This window comes from Vombatus ursinus, unplaced genomic scaffold, assembly GCF_900497805.2.
Source record: "Vombatus ursinus unplaced genomic scaffold, bare-nosed wombat genome assembly UNPS02014778.1, whole genome shotgun sequence".
Lineage (NCBI taxonomy): Eukaryota > Metazoa > Chordata > Mammalia > Diprotodontia > Vombatidae > Vombatus > Vombatus ursinus.
Window position 1 is genome coordinate 37199922 of NW_020954556.1, and position 24322 is coordinate 37224243.

At 37.1% G+C, this 24322-nt stretch overlaps 1 protein-coding gene across 2 annotated transcripts in view; it reads right to left on the bottom strand.

Annotated features, from left to right (window-relative positions):
• EML6 (EMAP like 6) overlaps positions 1-24322 on the bottom strand; it is a 297843-nt gene that overhangs the window by 32680 nt on the left and 240841 nt on the right. For both annotated transcript variants that reach the window (XM_027864986.1, XM_027864987.1), the window contains exons 25-27: positions 20007-20183; positions 14191-14392; positions 13946-14072 (exon numbers count right to left, since the gene is read on the bottom strand). In XM_027864986.1, coding sequence (XP_027720787.1) covers positions 13946-14072; positions 14191-14392; positions 20007-20183 — 506 coding nt within the window. The remainder of the gene's footprint in view (positions 1-13945; positions 14073-14190; positions 14393-20006; positions 20184-24322) is intronic.

A 24322-nucleotide genomic window follows, 5' to 3' on the forward strand; every position in this document is an offset into this window, starting at 1 on the left:
TGAATCAAAGGCAATTAGAGCTTTCCCAACCTCCTCCAGTGTTCTAAGAACTGCCTGAAAGGCTGCTTCAGTTTTCCCTTCACACTAAAAAATGTAAAGAATGATGGTGAAATAATTTGGGAATGATGACTGTGAATTCTGCTGGACAAACCTATCATCTTGATGTGGCCACAGAATAAAAGACCCTGGAGCTAAAATAATGATGAATTCCTTGCTCTTAGTGATTTCCATGATCCAAATGAGTATCAAATGATCCAAGTGAAAGATGATGAGTTAGAAACTTTTATACCAGATTTGGTGGGTGTTACTAGTTAATCATTAACAAATATTTGTTAAGGATTTATGAGTCACTGGCTAAGCCCTGGGAATACTACGAAAAGCAAAAATGGTCCCTGGCCACAAGGAGCTTAAAATATAATGAGGGAGATGCATGTATGTAAATAGGTATATTTCAGGTCCTTGAGAGAGTGTGAAGGGAGGGAATAAGCATTAGTTAAGCACTTACTAATGTCCCTATGAGGTATGTACTATTATTATCCCCATTTTACATATGGGTAAACTGAGGTAGACAGAAGGTTAATTTGTCCAGGGTCACACAGCTAGTAAGTGCCTGACACTGGATTTGAACTCGGGTCTTCCTGACTGCAGGCACAGCATTGCTTTCCCCATTGCACCACCTAGCTGCCTGTGGCCCTCAAGTGGCCAAGGAGTGATGTTCTTTATATGTTAATGTGTTAATATTCTTTTAAAAAAAATCAGGGAAACCCTCCATTCTAAACACTAACACCACTTTAAGCAATATATGAGCTTTTAAATACATACATATATATATACATATATATATATATACATCTTTTAAAGCAATATATGAGCTAGAAATGCCCCTTTAAATTTACTTTGAGAACACCTTCTTAGCTATCAGATAAGCATCCTATAACACGGAGAAAAAGAAGAAAGTAGTCTGACATTGGAAGCAACTATTTTCTCAGACCCAAGTATCTGAATGACCAGTTAGGTCCTTGATTGGAAGAAATATAAACCAACAGCTAAAATTTGGAGTACACTCCTGTGAATAAAATTTGTCTTCTTCCAAGTGGAAAATGCTTACTATCTATTTGAGGTATTTTTTCCCCCACTGTAAGGGTGGGGATTGACTGGATCCATCAATCAAATCAATCCCACCCCACTTAAAATAGCTGACTAGATACTATATCTGATACTTCTGTCATATGAATACATGTCTCTATTTAACCAATCACAACTCTTGACTAAGTATAGGAAAGAACTATATCAGTTTAGATGTCCTTGAGAACTATTGGATGAACTGGAGTGGCATTGCATAAAAATATTTTCATATTTTCAAAAGTCAAATGGTTGACTTTTTAAAAAATGTGGTCATGCCCTATGAGCCACTTATAAAATAGCAGATAAGTTTGGAACCTAGAGATTAGAGAGTCTGGCAGTTTAGTGGGGATCACCTTCCACTGAGAAAAAAAGAGAGGAAGAAGAGGGACTTGGTGGGGGAAAAAAGAGACCTGATCTTGGCCTTGGTCTTGATCTCTTATCCCCACATCCATACCCTTGGTGAGAATAAAAGTTTATGGGCTTCAGAAGGTATGGGAGAATTCAGATTTCCCATTGGCATCCTAGGAGTGTCCCTGGAATAGTTGATGGCAGTGTCTGTATCAGGAGCTGAGGACAGACTGGATGCAATGAAAAAAGGCAGATTCAAAGCTCTACCAGGAACGCAGCAGAAATGTTACACTATACTTAATGGTAATATCTTGATGACTCTGTCTAAAGGACTTCTAGGAGTTGGGTGCCACCTCCTTTGACAAACATGCTCTAAGTTTGGTCTTACGTTCCACAGTACTCTATGTACTTGGGGGAGAATGTTTAGACTTTTAGAGGAACCATTCTTATAGGACCTTAGCAAATACTCCTAACTAAAAGCTAATTAATTCCAGCTTCCCAATGTCAATTGATAATCACGAGGATAAACACACAAGCAGAGGCTTGGAGCTATAGTATTAGAAGAACTTCTCAGTCTGTCAGTGATACCCTTAGATCTGTGGAGGAAGATGTAGTCAGCCAAGTTCTGGGAACCCAGGCTGATAAATGAATGAAAATTGGGTGAGAGGAACCACAAAGTCAATATGTACTAGGCTTGAGTAGATAGGTGCTCACTGAAGGAGGAATATGATTTCCTAGTTTTACTCATTCCCTCCTATAGTTTCCTAACACTCTAACTATATTCTTTGTCTCTTGGAGTCCTCTTTATGGTAAAACAAAGCAAGCTATTCCAAAATTCATAGTAAATTTAAATCCTTTTTATGATATCAAAACCCTGAAACTATTAATTGTATAGATAACATTACTTTACTTCAAACAACACAGAAAAAGACAATAGAAAAATGAATAAGTAACTTCATTTTAAAATATTGCTTAATCTTTTTTTTTTGAATCAGATGACTACTTTAGAATTGCAGTGGAATTATCTAGCTAGGTAACAATTTTTTTTTTTAGGGGCTGGAGGGAGTCTGAGCCTATGACTTTACTGGTTTGGTAACTCCTAGTAAGGAAATTCCCTCTATTAATGCATACCAGCAATAATTAATCTTAGGGAATTGTCTGGGGACACTGATAGGTTAAATCAACAGCTCTCAACATGTGGTCCCCAAGACCTTTGCAGGAGGTCAGCAAAGTCAGAACTATTTTCATAATAATGCTAAGGCATCATTTGCCCTTTTCACTCTTGTTCTCTTCCAGGTGTACAATGTATGAATGAAAGATTTAGTTGCAAACATGAAGACTGAGTTAATGTCTCATCTGCAGAACAGTACCTTTGCCTTACAAATGGGTGAATCTAGAGACATGGTTCGACTTGCTGTTTTACTTATACCTGTTCTGTATCAGCACCAACTAATCATTGAAGATCTTTTATGTGAATGTTTAGCAACAAACACAAGTGATGCTGAAATATTCAGTGTTGAGCAACTTTTTTGAATCTCATGGTTTATCCTGGAGCAATTCTGTTGACGTTTTTACAGATTGTGCAAAAGCAATTGTGGGCAAAACTGCTGGTGACTTAGTACACACAAATCAAGGCAATGGCACCAACCTGTACTACTGGTCGTTATATTCTTCATTGTCATGTACTCTCAATATAGATAGTATTTAATATTATTTAGCAAAAAAAGGAGGCCAATTTTACTTAAGAAAGTCTTTGATGAAACAATAAAAATTATTCATTGTATTAAATCTCGACTCTTGAGTACATGTCTTTTTTTGTGAGACAAAATGAGAAGTTGGTATAAAACACTTCTGAGGCACACTGAGGCACAACAGTGATCTCAAAGAAAAGCACTTGTGTGATTGCAAGGTATGAGCTGCTTTTTTCATGAAACATCAGTTTTACTTGAAAAACAACTGAAACAAACTATGGTCATTTAGATGTGGGTATTTGGCAATTCCTTGAAAATGAATGAAGTGACCCTGTCACTTCCTGGGAAACAACTGATAGTATTTGTTGCCATTGATAAAATTTAAGCTTTCAAGTGAAAATTAGAACTTTGGAAAACTTGTATCAGTTATGGTGACCTTGACAGCTTCCCAGCATTTAAAGACTTCTGTGATGAGACTGGTGGTGATAATTTGCTGGTGATGATCATGAATGTGATTTTTTTATATCACACAGTGAAATGTGTCAGCATTTGGAAGATCTGCCTAACTCAGTTGAACCAATATTTTCCAAGTGACCAAATGCTTGATGTTATAAAGTCATGCAGGGTAAAAGATCCATTTAAAATGCAAGATAGTCTAATGGATTGTAATGTAACAGTGTTAAAAGTTCATTGACATGGTTTCAGAGTCCACATTGCAACTAATCTTCAAGAAACTACTTCTTTACTGAGTTTTGACTTTGTATCAAAGAATATGCACAAGTATATAGAAAGTCTATTAAAATACTCTTCCCTTTTCCAATTACTTGTGAATAATCAGATGTTATTCATATACTTCAACCAAAGCAATATATCAAAACATATTGAATCCAGAAACAGATAGGAAAATTTAGCTATCTTCTCTTAAGCAGGATATTAAAGAAACTTGCAGAAATGTAAAACAATGCTATTCTTCTCACTATAATTTGTCTTGGAAAATATAATTATTTTTCATAAAAATATGCTATTTATGTTAACATGTAATGAGTTTATCATTGTTATTTTAAATGAATTAATAAATATTTTAAAATTCATCAACCTTAATTTGTAACATTACAGATATCAACAGATATAATCCACAAAAGTTTTTTGGGTCCTCAATAATTTTATAAATGTAAAGGGGTCCTGAGAGCAAAAAGTTTGGGAACTGCTAGGTGAAGTGACTTGTCCAGCATCACACAGTCATTATACATCAGAGGCAAGATTTGACTCCAGGTCCTTCTGACCCTGGGCAGCTAGATGGCACAGTAGATAGAATGCTGACCCTGGAGTCAGGAGGATCTGAGTTCAAATCTGGCCTCAGACACTTAATAGCTGTGTGACCCTGGGCAAATCACTTAACCCTGTTTGCCTCAGTTTCCTCATCTATAAAATGAGCTGGAGAAGGAAATAGCAAACCATTACAGTATCTTCACCAAGAATACCCCAAATGGAATCGCGGAGAATCAGATACAACTGAAACAACTCAACTTCTTGACCCCATTATATATTATAATTTTAATTCTTTCTAACACACTTAAATCAATTGGTTGATGGAGAGCAGAATTCTTGTCATTCTCTACCTGTGTTTTAGAACTGTTCTGAGGGCACGGCTCCCAAAAACTGCATAGAAAGATGAATAGGACTGGTAGGCAAGATGGGAACATCATACATGTAGAAATACTATGGAGTAGACGGTTGAACTTGCACGGAGTGAAATGTATCAGTCATTTTTGCATGTTGAGTTGAAGCAACCCCAAAACTCACTATTGCCCACTTTTGACCCCCTGGCTCTCTCCCCTCTTCCCAACAGTCACGAGTTAGGCTCATCTACCATCCCCTACCTCCACACTCTTGCAGACATGGCCACTCACACACTTTGGAAGATCGGGGCTGAGTTACCAGACCTGATAAGATTCCTTCTAGACTCTTGGGCATTGCCATATGACCTGCTGATGCAACCCAGGGATACCTGGGCTTACTACTGTGACGTTGCCTCCCAAGAGATGTACCCCAGGGATTCCTGGGTTATCTATGTGACACTGCATCCTAAGAAACCTGGGTGCTTCTTAGCTGCCCTGTAATGTGAACTTCTTGAAAAAAAGGGAGTGACTCACTTTTCTATTTGTACTGTCAGTATTTATCAAAGTGCTTGGCATATAGTAGGTGACTAATAAATGCTTTTTCATTTATTCATTCATTTATTTGTACCACATACTCTATTGAAGGTTCTATCTGTAGTCACCAAAGGGTGCTTGCTGGAACAAATACCGGATAGACACTTCCACTTGGGTTTAAAATTTCAAGATAGAATGGAACTCCTTTTGACTGAAGAGCCAAGGAAATGGACCAGATCAAATGACAAGAAAGTGACAGTACCCTCTCTTTTGGTCACTGACATATACTTGAAAGGATCTGCAATTTCATCAAAGTGGCTATTTCCTCCTGTGGGGCAGACTGCAATCCAACCATGCCTTCTGATCCTCAGCAATTCTCTATGTTCTCCATAGGTCTTTGACAGACAGTCTACTCAATGTGCTACAGGCTTTTCTCTAGCTCTATGTACATTCTTGTTTTGCAGTGAATTACTTGGGCTGTCCATCCATATTCCTTCCCTTTTGGGCCCACCTTCTTTTCTGATCTTACACTTCCTTGAAGGTCTCCCTTAGGCCATTTTCTTGTGCAGTGGTCATTGTTTGAATATATGCTACTTGCATCCCCTACAGGAAGTCATTGAAAAAGAATAAAATTACAAATTATTTCAAGGACACAGAAGACACTTATGAAATATTCTGTGATGCAACTTAGGTAACTTAGAATACCTAGATGCTATAGACTAATATGTTAAGATAATCGGATTAAAGAAGACCATAAATTCTAATACTGAAATCAAGGTTTCCTCAACAAAGTCCTCTGGCACTAAATACTACTGTTTTCTTCACTCTTCTGTTTAGGCTCATAGAGATGTAAGAATGAGTATGTGTATGAAAGAGAGATATAATTTGTCAATAAAAGGTACCCATCCTCAGCTGTCTTGGAAAATAGATTCAACCTACTTTCCATTAGAATGCTGGACTTCTGGAGGTAAAAGGGATTTTAGAGGTAATTTAGGCCAGCTCCCTTATTTGTATATGAAGATACTGAGGCACAGAGAGATGAAGTGATGTGTCTAAAGCCATATAGTTAGTCGATAGTAGAAACAGGACCAGAACTCGTTTCCTTTCTCCCATCCTAGCTGTCTTTTGCACTAAATCATTTTGAGTTATTTTATTTTTACTTTGGTTATTAAAAAGGGTTCAGATTATATCTCTAAGCCCTGTCTCATAGAAATTTATTTGCTAGAAAATTATTTGCTAGATTCTTAAGATGCCTATAGCGTGACTTTGAACTGTGTAAGATTGTATAGGACATTATCTAGGTTGTTCCATCTAGTAGAATGTTGCTCCTGGGGCACTGGCCCCATTAGACCACTCCTACAATCCTCCCAAATCAAACCTCCAACTCCTGACCTGAAACACAGAGGTCAAATAGAGAGTATCCTGCCCTTGGATCAGGAAAGCAAGAAATGAAAAGATGAAAAAGAGGAACAAAGGATTTATGAAACAATATAGAAAAGAAGTAGGAGAGAAAGGACAAATAAAGAGCAGGACAGGAGTTAAAAAAACAAAGTGTAGAAGATTAGAGACAAATAATTATAAATTATTTCTTTTGCACACACTAACAATTAAAAAAACTATTTCTTAAGAAGTTTCCAGAATTTGCTGAATATTAAGAAAATTTCATATGATCAGGCCCCTTGACTTAATTAAAGATTTCAGGTGCTTTGAACTTGAGACAATTTCCCAACTAATATTATCCAAAAACACGCAAAGTACAATAAGATATATGTCAAACTCAACACTATTCAATGATCGCTTGTCTAGGTCAAGAATTATGTTGCTCTCTGCTGGGCCATTTCTTATGTCAACAAGAACGTGTTTCTCCAGTGAGACTCTAAGATGCCTGAAGGCAGTTCCATCCCTTGAATTCTACGCTACAACTAGGCAAATAATATATTTCATATAGTGATGTATTCACTTTCTCCTTAAACTCTTTGCTAGTTTACAGAGTAAGTCAGGCGAAAAATCAAATATACAATTTTTGTATGTTTATTTATATGACAAAATTCTAGGTTCATAATAGCATAAATCTAGAGTTAGACCATGTAGTTCCATTTCTTCATTTTATAGATGAGGAAACAGGAGGTTGAGTGACTTACTTCAGAGATCATTTGAATATTAATTCAAAATCTTAGTATCCTTAGAATGTATAACTGTAAGGATATTTGAGGCCTTATCGAGGGCTATAGGAAGAGACCTTAAATCTATCTGTGATGTTTCCATTCTGCCCAAAATCAAATGGTCAATAAAGGTTTGTTAAGAGCCTACTATGTGCCATGTGTGGCACTGGGCATGCATACATAGACAAAAATGAAACAGTTCCTGCCCTCAAGGAGCTTACATTCTGTCCATTCCCCTTCATTTTCCAGTCATAAATGTCTTTGATAGTATCCTTTATGTCACATCTTATGTGCAAGTAATTGTCAGTCTAGAGCAGTAGCCTGCTTACACCTACCTGCATCTTTTCCATTGTTACCCTTTGGGTCATCAGCAATTTCGGTCTTTAAAAATTGTGGTGTTCCATGATTTATAGTCATATAGTACCATGGAAAAATATTGGTATTAAAATGATGGTTTGTTTTGGCATCAATAAATTTAAGATGGTTGAAAATATTATTATACACAAGACATCTGAACTTCAATGTGCCTGTATGGGTGGAAGAAGAATACTATTTTACCTGAAACTATTTTCATGGTTGCACAGTTCCTTGAGTTGTGATGGTTGTTCACTTTTTCTTCCTTATACATCTCTAGAAATATAAGCTTTTGTTTATCATTTCACCTGGTGGACTCATCTGATCTTTCCTCAAACTGGGTCTGTCCAGCATATGGACAATTCTGTTGGCTTAGTCTAAGAAGTGCTTTAGGTAGAGTCTTCTTATGTAACTAGGGAACTTCCTTTCTATGTAAATAGCCATTACATCTTGAGAAAAGAGAAATAAAAAAAAAAGAAAGAATCAGTGTGGTATGATGGAAAGAACTCTGGTCTGGGAATCACAACTCTGGTCCGGAATCTCTACCTTTACGTGAATCTGGGCTAGTTCCTTAACTTTTGAGCCTCACTCCTTATCTGTCAAATGGGAATAATTCTTTCACTGCTTCTCTCAGAGAGCTGTTGTAAGATAAGCATTTTATAAATTTTAAAGCATTACATAAATACGCATGATATGAGTTTGTTATGTTTCATATGAGTTTATGTAATAGTAGACTGTGCACAATGATAAAGTAATATATAAATAATTATATAAATATATGAATTATACAAAGTAATATATAAAACAACACAAATATATACATATACATAAATTATATAAAAGTTGGAACTCATCAGGACCTTGTTTTATATATAAATATCCTGGGATACTTGGATCCTATGTTGACTCATTTATTCTTTTATTATTATAAATATTCCCCTGAGTAGAGAAAGAGGAAATATTTATTTTCATTTAGGATGTTACCACTCTCTATAGCAGTACCCTACCCCACCTCCCAACCAATCAGCTGTGAACATGGGAGACAAAGACTCTCTCTGCTTGGCACAAAACCTCCTTTGTAAATTAAAAAGTACAACGTGGGTACAGACTCAAGCAGGGGTGGGGAATCTGTGGCCTTGAGGCCTCATGTGGCCTTCTAGGTCCTTGGGTGCAGCCTTTTGACTGAGTCCAAGTTTTAAAGAACAAATCCTTTTATTAAGGGGATTTGTTCTATGAAGTTTGGATTCATTCAAAGTGCCACACTTGAGGACCTAGAGGGTCATATGTGGCCTTGTGGCTGCAGGTTCCACTCCTGGAAGAGGCCTGAACTGGCAATTAGGAAGCTTGGGTTCCAGTACCAGTTCTGACATTAGTTGTGTAGCTTTACGCAAATCACTTAACCCTAATGTCCAATATGAGGATAACAGATGAGACGATCTTGGCCTGAAAGTTCTATAGTTCTAAATATCCAGAGATTTGGTTTAACCAGTGCCAAACTTCCAGGGCATTCAGGAACACTCTATTAAGTGGCTACTTTTATTCAGTTTTTATCTGGATATCTAGTATCATGCAGATATAACCCAAGTTTCTTCTGTAAGGACCCCTTTAATTTGTTTGCTCTCTATAAAATTGATATTAACATTATTATGGTGGATAGGTAATAAGTACCTACAATATATGAGGTATTGTGTAGGGGCACAACGCTTACCTTCTCGAGATTTGTTTCAAGCAATTAGATCAAATGAAAAATAATTAAGTTTAACAATGAGGTACTCTCAATAGCTTTAAAAACACCCATTCCATACTCATATCTCCACTGCAAAGAAAGCCATTTTGTTCCCTTTGAGATAAATGGCAATGCCATCTCAAAAATCTTGATTGCTTTCAAGAAAGTGGAAAGTGGTTTCATCTGGAAGGTTGGTAAGGTAAAATCTTACAAGCAAAATGCTTGAAAAATCAACCAGAGGAAAAAGACTTCCATGAGAACCATTATATTGATTCCATCTTTCTAACTTAATGATAATTGATATTTATATAGTCTTTTGACATTTGCAAAGTGCCTTACATATATTATCATATTTGAATCTGTGAGCTAAGAGACTAAGGGTATTATTACCTTCATTTTACAAATGAGGAAAACGAGACTCAGGTTAAGTGACTTGTCAACGATCACAATGCTAGAAAGTGCCAAAGGCAGGATCTGAACCCAGCACTTCCTGATTCCAAGTTTATCCCTGTTCTTGCTATATACTATGCCATACCTCACCTTACATTAATTGGAGTTCATTAGTGTTTGCTCCCATAGATATCAATCTTTTCTGAACTATTAAGGAAATTCTTGTTCACTAAATACACTTGATTATGTCTCTATCAAACGATGATGAGTTTTTAAAATTGTTTTTACCATATTTTTGATTAGCTAACTCTTGGTTTGTGTTATTTCCAGAGACGTCATCAGAACACTGAAATCTCTCCTCCTGCCCGTGTCACCAGTACTAATAAGCACCTTTCCACCTGAAAATAAGAATGTAAACCTAAACAGGCAACAGGATGACAAATTTCCATCTTCACTCTGTCAAGTAAATGAGGTTCCATCAAGATTTTGTATCTAAATAAGAAAAATTGAACAAGCCATTTGGACTAAAATGCAGAGCAAAGCCCTGGATGTTTGTTGGATGCTTTAAAAATGCCTTAACAGGGGCATGAAAAGCATAAGAGGGAAAAGGAATAGATAAGCCTAGGTTGGAAATCAGATTGTACTGATTAAGGAATAGAAATCTAATAATGGTTTGATAACATATGTTATGGTCAGATGATTTGAAGGCACTAGAATGCAGCATGGTTCATTTCTTACTATCTTCATAGTCAAATTGGATCTCGGCAGGAAAAAAATCTGATGAAATGGGCAGAAACTGGCTATTAGTATACACTTATAACAATAACAACAACTACCAATACTACTACTACCATGACGACTCCTCCTCCTCCTCCTCAACCCATTTGATTACATTATATAGATATGGTCTCTGACAGATGGTAAAATTTTCTCTAAAGAGAAGGCAATTAATTCAGGCAAACCAAGCTTCCAGATAAAAAAAAATCACAAGTGACTTTTTCACACATTCTACTTGCGTGATAGCTCTATTTCTCTCATTTTTTCCTAGAGCCATCAAAGTAACCATACTGTAATTAGAATAAACTATATTACATGTTTCTATTAAACTTTTACAGTTTTAAAAAATCAAACTTGAAACATCTCATAAAACCGAAAAATTAAGAGACCTAAAAAACAAGCTTCAAAATACACTCATGCCATCCACAAAACAACCATTCTTACAGGATAACTCTAGCATATGGAACTACACAGAAAAAGGGAGAGAAGGAAGTTTCATTTTTGTCTGTCTATATTTCAACTTAATACTAAATAGAGGGGTCAGCTAGGTGGCACAGTGGTCAGGAGGACCCGAGTTCAAATCTAGCCTCAGACACATAACACTAGCTGTGTGACCTTGGGCAAGTCACTTAACCCCAAATTGCCTCACAAAACAAACAAACAAACAAAAAATACTAAATAGAGATTTGTTTAGAACAATATATTAAATACAAACAACAAAACAAGTATGTTGTTTGTATGCTAAACAAATAATATATTGAACATGCAAACTTAATCGTTCTTCCTAGGCAAAGAAGCCTTTACAATATCATAAATGGTTGTCCTTTGTGCTCGAAGAGGACCAAAATAACATCATTATATTGGAGTCTGACTGTGGCTGATCAGACCAACATAAGCTCAGAAGATTCTACCATAGGTTGAGCACAAATAGATCATAAGAGCATTTGGAGTGGAGATGTCTTTAAATTAGCACATCTCACATTTCAATGATGAGTTTTTCAAATATCTTTATAGTATAGTTACTATATGGCATATGGTCTAAGTTACTATACCATATTATACTATAGTAGGTAGAGCTCAGGACTTGGAATCAGGAAAACTTCGTTTCAAATCACACCTCACTAGCTTTATGACTCTGGGTGAGTCATTTGAACTCTATCAACTTCCATTTTCTCTTCTGTAAAACTGTATAATATAACAGTACCTCATACACCTTGTATCAAGTAAGTATCAAGTAAAGTAGTGTATGTAAAACACTTTTTGAAACTTAAAAGCTATCTAAATGTAAACTATTATTATTAAGTGAAACATACTTGAGGAGGCCAAAGAGGAAAAAAGAGTTTAGAATGTCTATGAAAAGAGAAGAAAAACAATATTATAATGACATAGAAAGGCTATGAACTTTCTTGGAAGTGATTTGGTCTAGAGTCAAATCATCAGTTAATCTCTCTCCCTACTTCAATTTTAATATTTCATATTAATAAATCTTAGAGTTCTATTTTCAGAGAAGCTAAAATGTTTTGGGAATTATCTCATCAATCCTTACAAAACAACCTATTAAAAAATATGAAACAATATCAGCAACTTCCTTTTTCATATGAAGAAAATAAGGAAAAGAGAAATTCAACTTAGAAGGCCTGGAGTATCCAAAACGTCCCTCATTCATCTTTGACAGTGAAATGCTATTTGAGGCCCAAATATTTTGCCCAGATTGTTCACAGAAAATGAACAGCATGGAAGAAATTGAAGCCATTCATATATTTGATTTGGGTTAGGTCCACACAGATAAAATGTAATTTCACAGCTCAATAAAATCTCCTCAGTCAACGCCTTTCAAAGCCCTGCTACTTCCTGGTCATCTCACTCTGGAAGTCTTTCTTTTTTACACATCACATTTGGTGAAGATTCTGTGGAGGTCGTGGAGATCACTAAACCAGGACCGAAGTTGAAATAAGAAGTCTTCTTAATATCTTTCCTTACCCAAGTGAAATTCTGCAACCATATTCTATACCTCATACAAGAACATAGTCCAGGGGTAGGAAACCTGCAGCCTTGAGGCCACATGTGGCCCCCTAGGTCCTCAAGTGTGGCCCTTTGACTGAATCCAAACTTCACAGAACAAATCCCCTTAATAAAAGGATTTGTTCTGTAAAACTTGGATTAGGTAAAAAGGCCGCACCCAAGGATGTAAAAGGCCACATATGGCCTTGAGGCTGCAGGTTCCCTACCCTTGACCTAGTCTTTTGTCACTATGCTCCTGATGATAGATGATTCTTCCTAGAAAGGTTATTCTATTCTTATTACCTCAAGTCTATGCTCCTTATAGGAATGTGTGTATATTAATAAGATGAAACATTTTTTATATAAGAGTAAACAAAATATGTTCTTATTTTAACTTAAGTTTCATTAAATATACAAAGAACGAGGGATCAGGCCTGTGATTTCATTGGTGTAGAGCAGGAATCAGCAAACTGTGGCCTATAGGCCAAATTCAGCCTGCCACCTGTTTTTGTATGGTCTACTAGCTAAGAGGGTTTTTGGGTTTTTTTTTTTGTTTGTTTGTTCTTTTTTTTTTTACATTTTAAGCATTCTAGGTTCTAGGCTGTATAAAAACAGGCAGTGAGCTGGATAGTTTGCAGACCCCTGGTAGAGAGGATTCCTAGATGAGAAACCTTCTCTCTCAATACAGGTTGTCACCTTCTGTGAAACTTAGAGAGTTATCTAAGAGTGAGTCGTCTAGACCCAGCATGGGCCAAAGGTAGGGCTTGAACCCAGGTCTGCCTGGCTCCAATTCCAGCTCTCTCTCTCTACTGTACTATGCTGTGGGTTTGAAAGGGTTCAAATTACTATAAAAGTTCTTTCTGGTTTCATCACAGTCTTCATATTACATCTTAGATGTAAGATCCTGAATTTACGTAATTTCAAATGTTTCCTTAGTCCTTCTGTACAATTGCTTATGCCCACCACATAATCAAAAATAGCTTCTGTATAATCCTGGGATTTCTGGTTAAATTCAAAACGAACAAAGAAAATCTTCCTCAGGGAAGGAAAGAAGTCAGTGTCCTGGATGTTCACCACAACCTCAGTGGCCATTTTAAATGTCAGAAAAATCCAGATGATAAATATAAGAAATAGTGTTAATGTACATTCAAGGGTAGGTAACAGGATAAATATAACGGAAGGGTATAGTGAACACAAACAAACCATAGACGGTCATACCTCTCCTCCATTGAAATCTCTTTCAGCTGTTGGTGTGGCTTAGTGCCTTCCATTTCCCTGATGCTTACCGCGTAGATCTTAGTGGTATAGTCAAGGGCCTTTTCCCTGGCAACGTCACTGTCATAGCCTCAAATCACAAAAGTGACAAGATTAGAAACTGCAGCTTTGGTGAAGGAGCACACGAAGAGAGATGGATAAATGGGGGAAACCAAAATCAATCAGTTTATTTGGGGTGTTTGACTTACCTCCATCCTCTTCAGCATCTGTATCTGACTCCTCACTGTCAACCAGTTTACTTTCCTGGGTTCCTAGGAACTCTCTTGTCCAGATCATCAGAGCAGTATCAGCGCCGCCTACGGTTAGCAGGACCGAATCATTATGTAACCATCGGACATTGGTGACGTGGGCTCCGTGCCCCACGTATTTCTTGAATTTTGCATGTTGGCCCTGCAACACAAGGAATCTACAGATTACACAGCAGCTTATCTTTTGCTTTTCTCCTGCTATTATTCCTCATTATTTTCCATCAGAATTTCTTCAGGACATAATTGTAAGTAAGCAGCTTGGTTAAGAAACTACTTTGAAAATTATATGAGCAGAAGCTGTGGCATCTGTTACAAACCAGAAATGTTAAGAAAGGTTACCACAACCCAAGGATATTTAAATGAAATGAGTCAGAATCGAAGCAGATGATTTAGGCTAGCAATTTAGACATCTGTGGGGGCATCCTTTTGTATGACTAAAAACAACTAAATACATGAAAAAAACTAGTTTTACTCAGGTAGTAGAGTCATTGCTGTCATCCAAAAGGTACAAATTTAGTGTGAAAGTTTGTTTTCATTTTGATCACAGTTCCAATAGATCACTGATATATGTAAGATGCTGATTCTAGGGGTGGTCCCAACTGCCTGTTCAGCTGCTCTCTTACAGAGGCTTATATCCAGTCTGTGACAAAAAAAAAGGGCTTCTGCTATAACTCAAAGTTCTTGAAATGGACAAATAAAATCTTTCTTAATGAAGACAAAAGGATAATCTACTGTACATTATTATCATGAGCTCAGAAGTAATTTCTACCACCAGAAATACATGGATGGCAGAGATGTAAGAGATTGTACTAACTGGAACTTTGAGAAAAGATAAACAGAAAGAAGGGCAAAATGCTGTTAGTGCGAGGAGACCTGATGCTAAAAATGAGCTGAGAAGGGCCAAAAAAATGCTAAGGACAGCATGAAGGATTTTTTAAACCTACGTTGGAGACAAGAAAAAGATCAAAGAGATAAAAGGCTTGATGACAGTGAATGACAGAGAGAAGGCAGAACCATTTCTCTCTTATTCTAGCAAATCATCTTCAGACTGGAAAGAATAGGACAAAAATGGTTTCCAGCCATTTAAAACACAATGAATGAGGAGATTATAAGAGAAAACCCAGATGCTCTTTATGAATTCATTTCACTGGGATCAAATGAACTACATCTCAAAGTAGAAAGAACTGGCAGATATGATTGCTAAGATACTACTGTCATTGAACTTTGAGAGATCATAGAGAATAGAAACTGGAGAAAAGTCAATGTTCAGATTTTCAAAAAAGGGAAAAAGGAGGATTCTTTGAACTAAAGGCCAGTGAGCTTGATATTATATCATAAGGTTTTAGAATATACTAAATACAATGGTTTGTGATAACTCACTATTGATTGGAGAAAAGCAAATTAAAACAATTTTGAGGTACTAACTCATACCTATTAGATTGTCTAATAGGATAGAAAAGGAAAATAACAAACGGAGGGGATGTGGGAAAAAATGAGATAATGCACTGTTGGTGGAGTTATGAACTGATCCAACCATTCTGGAGAACAATTTGAAACTATGCCAAAAAGACTATAAAACCAAGCATATCCTTTGACCTAGCAATATGACTACTAGGTCTGTATCCCAAAAGAGATAAACAAAAAGGAAAAGGACCTATATGTACAGAAATATCTGTAGCTGCTCTTTTCTGGGGGCAAAGAATTAGAAATTGAGAGGATGCATATCAATTGGAGAATGGCTGAACAAGTTGAGGTATGTGATTATGATGGAATATTGTTGTACTATAAGAAATGATGAGCAGGATGCTCTTGGAAAGACTTGCATGGGCCAATGCAAAGTGAAATATACTGTGTACAAAGTAACAGCAATACCATAAGATGATCAACTGTGCATGGCTTTGCTATTCTCAGCAATACAACGATCCAAGACAACTCTGAAGGACTTAAGATGAAAACATGCTATCCATCCCCAGAGAAAGAACGGATGGTATCGGAACACAGATTGAAACATACTTTCTTTTAACTTTATTTTTCTTGAGTTTTTTTGTCTATGTTTTCTTTCATGATTATTATGGATATGTTTTACATGACTGTACGTGTATAACCTATATCGAATTGCTTGCTTTCTCAGTGAGGGGGTGTGGGCAGGGAGAAAGGGAGAGAATTTGGAACTCAAAGTTTTAAAAGCGAATATTAAAAATTGTTTTTGCATGTTACTGGGAAAAAAGAAAAGAAAAGAAAAGAAAAAAAAGAATGGTTTGAGAACATTTAGAAAGGGAAGTAGTAATTACTAAGATCTAGCATAGCTGCAGCAATAATAGGGTAAGCCGTATTAACCTCATTTTCCTTTTTCACAAGGTTGGTGGTGTAGAAGATCAGAGGACTGCTACAAATCTGGTATGCTTAGATTTTATCTAACAATATTTCTGGCAAGGCTTGGACTGTCTGTCTTTCAAGGGGACCTATGTCTCTAAAGACCCTACCATATTTCTTTCCAGCTGAGAAAAAGATGAAACTATCACAGGATTAGACTGAGGGGAGAAATGTTCAAGAGAAATCTTTCTTGAGAGATATTTAGAAAGAGGAAGATAGAGACAGACAGAGAGTGAGATGGAGAGACAGAGAGACAGCGACAGTGATAGCAACGTTGACATAGGGACAGAGAGAGAGAAAGGTGACAGCAGCAGCAAATGGAGGATGCTTTCTAAGAGAATGACTCTTTAGAGTCTAAGCCTAGTAAAGGCTGGAACCTTTTCCTTTCCTTAGTTCCCCATTTAGTTTGTGAGAATCCAGCAGAGAGTGAGAGAAACTGTTGGAACAACGGTGCATTTGCTCTCCTTTCTGTTTCTTTTTTCTGTTTTACTTCTGTATGCAATAATTTTTTTGTATTGTTCAGTTGTTTTCTTTCACGTTCAACTCTTCCTGACCCCATTTGGGGTTTTCTTGGCAAAGACACTGGAGTGGTTTGCCATTTCCCTGTCCAGCTCATTTTACAGATAAGGAAACTGAGGCAAACAGGATTAAGTGACTTGCCCAGGGTCACACAGCTCCTAAGTGTCTGAGGCAAGATTTGAACTCAGAAAGACAAGTCTTTCTGATTCCAGGCCTGGCACTCAATCCACTGAGCCACCTAGCTGCTTTATGAAATCAATAGCATGGTTTATTACTAAGCATTCCTTTAATATTTTAAATTTTGCTTATTGGTTATTTGTATGTTTTTTAAACAATGGTTTTCTAGATACATATAAGACCATTTTAATGGCACCCTGAATTGGTGTTTTTGCTAACAGAGAATGTATGTGACTAGAGAGGAGGGTGTGGGAATCTGGATAATTAATTACATTAAATTCAATTATCTGGGAAATCTCCTTTCCAGCCTGACAACTTTAAATAAATCACTTAGTATGTGGAAGATCAGAGTCTTATGAATTTTGTTAATAATTTGTATTTTTATACTTCATAACTCTGTGAAGAGAAGAAGTCATGAGCATCCAGGCCCCTTGCCATAGATTAAAACCCTCATGAACTAATCTTATCCCCAACAGTCAGGTTGCTCTGTACCAGGGGCTTTTTCTATCTTCAGCTTCTTGAAGGTGAGATAGGGGAAGGGCACAGGCAGAAACCTTAAGAGTTCTTAATGCTCTGAGTGGAGTTCAGTTGGTAGAGATAGGAATGGTCAAGGAAAATCAAATCCAACCAGTTCTCCACAGGGAGAGGGATGAAAAGTACTCCTCATCCCAACTGCCCTCCACAGTGACATCTGCTGGGTATCACATATAACTAAGTGTCTCGCGTAATCTTTGTATGGAAGATGAAAGAGATGAGAACTCCATAATAGTCCAGGTTAGCTGATTCAGAATTTAGTTAATGACTATACCCAAAGAATAGTCATTAGAGGGTCGATGTCACCTGGGAGGGAAATCTCTAGTGGAGCACCCCACAGATCTGAGTTTGGCTCTGTGCTATTTATCACTTCTGTCAATGAATTGCATGAAGACAATGGACATGCTTCATAAATTTGCAGATAGCACAAAGCTGGGAAGAGTAGATAATGCATTGGATGGAGAGCCAAAAGTTCCTGACAAGCTAGAATCAATCAATTGATCAATCAAAAGTATTTATTAAGCATCTGGTATGTGGCAGGCACTGTGCCAGGTACTAGGGTTACAAGGACAAAGATTAAAATAATTTCTACTTGCAAGGAGTTTAGAATGATGGGCTATATTTAATAAGATGAAATTAAATAGAGATATGTGTCAAGTCCTATACAGTTCAAATAATCAACTTTATGGGGAGAGGCGGAGGTTCAGGATAGACAACAGTGTGCAAAAAAACCCCCAAAAAACCAAAACCTGGAAGTTTTAGTAGATTGTAAACTCAACTAAGGGAACGGTGTGACATAGAAGCAAAAAAAAATGTTACTCTTACACTGAGAGGCATAGTGTAGAGAATGAAAAAGGTGATGGGCTGTAGTCTGATCTGGAGTACTGTGTTCGTTATTGGTACATTTTAGGACTGACACTGACAATTCTGAGTATGCTCAGTGAAGGGAGAGAGCTCAGGCTGATGGCTGAAGACCATGCCATACAAAGATCAACTGAAGGAACTGGGGATGTTTACCTTACAAATGAGAAGACTTAGAGGGAGCCTAATAGCTGCTTCCAAGAATTCGAGGGGGTGTCATGTGGAAGAGGGATTAGACTTTCTCTGTTTAGCCCCAGAGGACAGAATTAGAAGCAATGAGAGAAAGTAGAGAGGCAGATTTCTTCTTGATGTGAACAAAAGCTTCCTCTAACAATTAGGACGATGTGAGCCAAAGTGGAACAGATGGCAGTAGGGGCTAGTAGGTTCTCCTTCACTGTAAAGTCTTTAAGCAAGGCCTGCATGACTACTTGTCAAGAATATTGTGATAGAAACCATCATTTAGGTATGGGTGATAATGGATGAGTTCTGAAGTCCTCTCCAATTCTGAGATTTCAAGAGACTTTACAGAGTATGGAAATAGATTTTGTTGCTCATTATTGAAGCATTACAGTACTGGAGTTGGCAATGTACCAAGGTTCCAACACCATTTCTTCTGGTGTGCTAGAAGTAGTGTACTTTGGGAGAAGTAAAGAAGAGTGAGTGCTGACTACATGCAAAGCATGGGGTTAGATTAAGGGCAGATATGGAAGTGCGTGCCAATTGGGCAGTGACCTCTTTCACAAAGGCTAGGGAGAGATGGTGTAAGAAACCAGCAAGAGCATACCTGAAAATTGGCCCATACTCTCTCTTTGACATACGTGTTGAAGATTGACTAGCAGGTATTGTTCAGTAACGTAGCTTCTTTCCTCATTTTTACTACTCCTTGGCACCGTTGGGCAATTAAGAAACCTTTTCAGGATATGAGGGAACCATTTTATGTGCCACATCAAGAATTTATGAAATAGTCAACTAGATTTTTATGCCTTTTCCAAAGTGCCTAACTTAGTTCCTTAGTACTTAGGGAGTATCCAAAGACACTGGGAGAATCTGGTTTAAACTATAAAAAATGATTGGTGGAAGATTCTTCATATATCATAAAGAACTATAAATTCAAAAGTGAATTTGAATAAAACAAATAAATAAAATCATAAATGAAATAAAACCATAATTTAGTATGTTGAAATGTACTATAATATGAAATATAAATTATGTCTTAAAAAATCAAAGTCAATATTATAGAGTTCTGAATGATTTGTGTGATTGAACAAAAGTGGTTACATGCTATTATTTACCTTTACAGGATATGAAAATAATTTTACAAAACCAAAGTCATCTCCTGTGGCTAAAAGGGAGCAATCTTTGGTAAGACTAGCAGCATTCACATCTGTCACATCGCTGTGTGCTGGCCAGATTCCTTCACAAGTAGGACCTAAAACACATGTCCATGTGTCCCATTCTATCTTCTCAATCTTTAAGAGGGGAGGGAAAAGAAAATTAGCATATCTGGAACAAGACATTGTCATGTTTTATTTTCAAAATAGGAGGGAAACTTTTTGATACTAAGTAATCCCCAGTGACAATCACAGACTTCCATTGTTTGTGTAGTTCTTATGTTCTGTCCCTGTACTCTTTTTTTCCTTTCCCTTCATTATCTCATTCATTTTTTTTCTTTTCTTTACTTTTCTTTCTTTCTTTTTTAGGCAATTGGGGTTAAGTGACTTGCCCAGGGTCACACAGCTAATAAGTGTCAAGTGGTTGGTCTGAGGCCAGATTTGAACTCAGGTCCTCCTGACTTCAGGGTGGGTGCTCTATCCACTGCGCCACCTAGCTGTCCCTATTATCTCATTCAGTCTCACAGCTTAAACGATTATTTATTTTTTAGAAAAGTTTTATTGATGTGTTTTGTTTTGACATTACAACCATTTACATATAACTCCCCCACTTTGTGAGAAGTGCTTACAACAAAGTAAAACAATTAGCTAAGACTGATAATACAGTGACATCATCTGAAAGAGTATATTATGTTACACAATCATAGCAATCCTCCCCCCGCTTCTCTATGTTAAAAAAAATTAACAGAAATCTATTTTCTCTCTCTTTCACGCCCCATTCCATTAGAAAAAAATGGACTGGGACAGCTAGATGGCACAATAGATCAGGAGGACTCGAGTTCAAATCCAGCCTCAGACACTTGCTAGCTGTGTAACCCTGAGTAAGACACTTAATCTCGATTGTCTCTCTCTCCCCCCACTCCAAAAAGAAAGAAAGAAAGAAAGAAAGAAAAAAAAACGGACTCCTTGATGTCTCCCATACTTTTCACTTCAATTGTTTTCTTTATGTTTCTGCTTTTGCTCTTCCCTATGCCTCAAATTCCCTCCATCTGATTGAAATTCAGTTTTTCCAGTTTGAATGTCATTTTCTCCATGAAGTCTTCCCTGATTGCCCAGTCAGTAATACTTTGCCCTCACACATAATTCAAATGTTATTTGGCTCGTGCCTTTTATATGCAGCTCTCATGTATTGTTTTGTATATGTGCATATGCCACTTGCCCCATCTCTGGATTGTGAGCTCGAGGAGGGAGGTGATCATGACTCTAATCTTTTTCTCTGCCTTGGAATCTAGCACAGTGCTTTGCATGTATGTGAATTAGGACAGTACTTGTTGAAGTGGTAACCTAAGCTACATAAACAGCTTCCAAGAAGCATGTCCAAGTCTTTCTAAGATAACATCAATATGATGTCAAACATTTGGATAAAACTAAAAGGGGTAGCAAAATATTCAAACATTTTGATCTAGACCAATGTTCTCAATTTTTATAAATATAAGAATGTCTTGTTAATGTCCAAAACACATCAGATGCCCATAGTATAGCTATGCATGATGAGTATCTCTTGATTGTAAAACATGTGATGAGAATAAAGCTACCATTAATTCAGTAACAGTTTTAAAGGAATTTATATTTTATTTTGGGCAGCTAGGTAGTGCAGTTGGATAGAGCACCAGTCCTGGAATTAGGAAGATCTGAGTTCAAATTTGGCCTCAGACACTTACTGGCTGTGTGATCCTGGACAAGTCACTTTATCCTGTTGGCCTCAGTTTCCTCATCTGTAAAAGGAGCTGGAGATGGAAATGGCCAACAACTCTAGTATCTTTGCCAAGAAAACCACAAAAGGGTCATGAAGAATCGAATGCAACTGAACAACAAGTATTTTGTTTATCATGATGGTATCTATGTACATTTGATAAATAAGTTGTGATATAGATGTGTTTAAGACATATTGTTAGTGGACTTGGAGTCAGTAAGGCATGAGTTTGAATCCTGCCATAGATACTTTCTAGTTGTGTGCCACTGGACAAATCATTTAACCATTTCAGCCTCAGTTTTCTCATCTGTAAAATGGGATTAATAATTGCACCTCACGAGGTTGTGGCGAGAATCAAATTAGATAATGTATATAAAGCTCTTTAAAACTATAAAATGTTATGTAAGTATTAGCCTTTATTATTATTATTAAGGATAGGAAATAGACCTGTGATTTCATTGATATAGGAACTCCCAGGTGAGGAAAGCCCTTCTACCAGTACAGTTGACACCTCTTCTGAAACTTAAGGTTTTAGAAAACAAATGGGAAAATATTTGTAAAGCTCTTAGCAGAGTACTTGGTGCATGGTAAGCACTTAATAAATTCTTATTTCCTTTCTTTCCTACTTAGAAAATTGTCCAGATCACCAGAAAGTTAACAGACTTGCCCGGGGTCACACATCCAATATGTTTCAGAAGTGAGACATGAAACCAGGTCTTCCTGGCTTTGAGGCTGGCCCTTTTTCCACTCTACCAAGCTGCCTTTTGGCTACATCATTATTATCTGCTCAGTCCATAAAACAGATGTTTGCTTATTTACCACATTGAATTTGGTAGATTTTTATTGGAGCTAAATTAAGATAAAAATGTCAATGTTTGGTATACATATATATGTGTGTGCACATATATGCATATATGTGTATGTGTATATATATAATATATATACACATATATGTTTATGGATTTGTAGACCCCTTGCAACAACTCCACAGCCTTCCACGACACCTTCAGCTCACTGCTGTAGACAATACCAGAAAATTGGGTATTTTGAAAATGTGCAGATAATGGATTAGAGTTTCCATTTTTGATCCAGATGAATGGTCTCGTGTAAGTCATAATCTAGGTTGTTTTGGGTGTTGTTTGATGCGTGGTGATGCCATTAGCAGTCTCCTTATTTTCTGTCATCACCCCACCTGCCAAAGTTATAAGATTTTTTTTTGGTCTTTTTACTGCTTGCTTAATTTACTTCATGCCCCAGAGAGGGCCACCATGTGGCTTTCTACAGCTGTTGAAGTTATATTGGCTTGTATACAAGTTTTGCACTTGGAAAATAGTTTTGCATGAAATGCACAGATGGGAGATTTGCAGTTGGTAGAAGCAAAATTCCAATAACATGACGACTTTGATTCTTAGCAATAAAGTTGCATTAAGTTTTCCTGGGGAATTTGGACATGCTCATTTTAATTCAAGATCTATATCCCAGGCATTATGGCTCTCTTTAGAGAAGTACTTTAAAACACTTTTAAAACAACTTTTAAAAAAATTAGGAAAATGTAGCTAAAATCGAAGCCTAGTCTGCTCCATGGGGGAAATGCAGATTGTTATACTCCAGTAGCATGTAGCCTAGATTTCTGCTATTCTCCGCTCACTCTCCTTCCTTGAAGGTGTAATTACAGAGGGACAGCCTGGGCTTTAGTCCGAGTGCTGTGTGATAATGGGGTATGTGTTTATTTCAAGTTCCTTGTTCCTTTGCGAATGGGCAGGGCTAAACAAAGATTCTATTTGTGCATATGCTAGGCTTGCTATAGCACCGCATTATGAAAATTGTGTTGGACCAACCTGACAGGATGTCACTTTGGAGTTTGTAAGTAGTGGGCTAGGGTGCGAATTTCTTCTTGCCTTTTCCTAAGTTTTGCATGAGTATAGTGGAGGCCCATCTTTCCCACTGGGTTATTACTATCGGTATCTTCCCCAAAAGCCTTCTTCCTGAAGAAAAGGGAAGCTAGGTAGTGCAATGGATAGAGTACTGGGTCTGGAGTCACGAAGACCTGAGTTCGAATCAGACCTCGATCACTTGAATGGATCTTGAATGAAGATGAGCATGTCCAAATCCGCCATGAAAACTTAATGCAATTTCTTTTGGTTATTGCTAAGAATCATAGACTTCAGGGTATTGGAATTTAGCTTCTACCAGCTGGAAATCTTCCATCTGTCACTTAATAGCTGTCTGACCCTGGGCAAGTCACTTAACCTCTCTTTGCTTCAGTTTCCTCATCTGTAAAATGGGGATAATAATAGCAGCTACCTCCCAGTTGTTATGAGACTCACATATTAAAAATAATACTTGCAAAGCACTTAGCACAGTGCCTGGCACATACTAGGTATTTAGTAAATGCTTATTTCATTTCTCCCAGGTAACAGCCACTGAGTTAGATATTGAGGAAGAAATTCATCTCTGGAATATTCACCTCCTTTCTTTCTCTAAAATTGTTCCCTTTGCAGTTGCATGAAAGGCTCCAGCAACA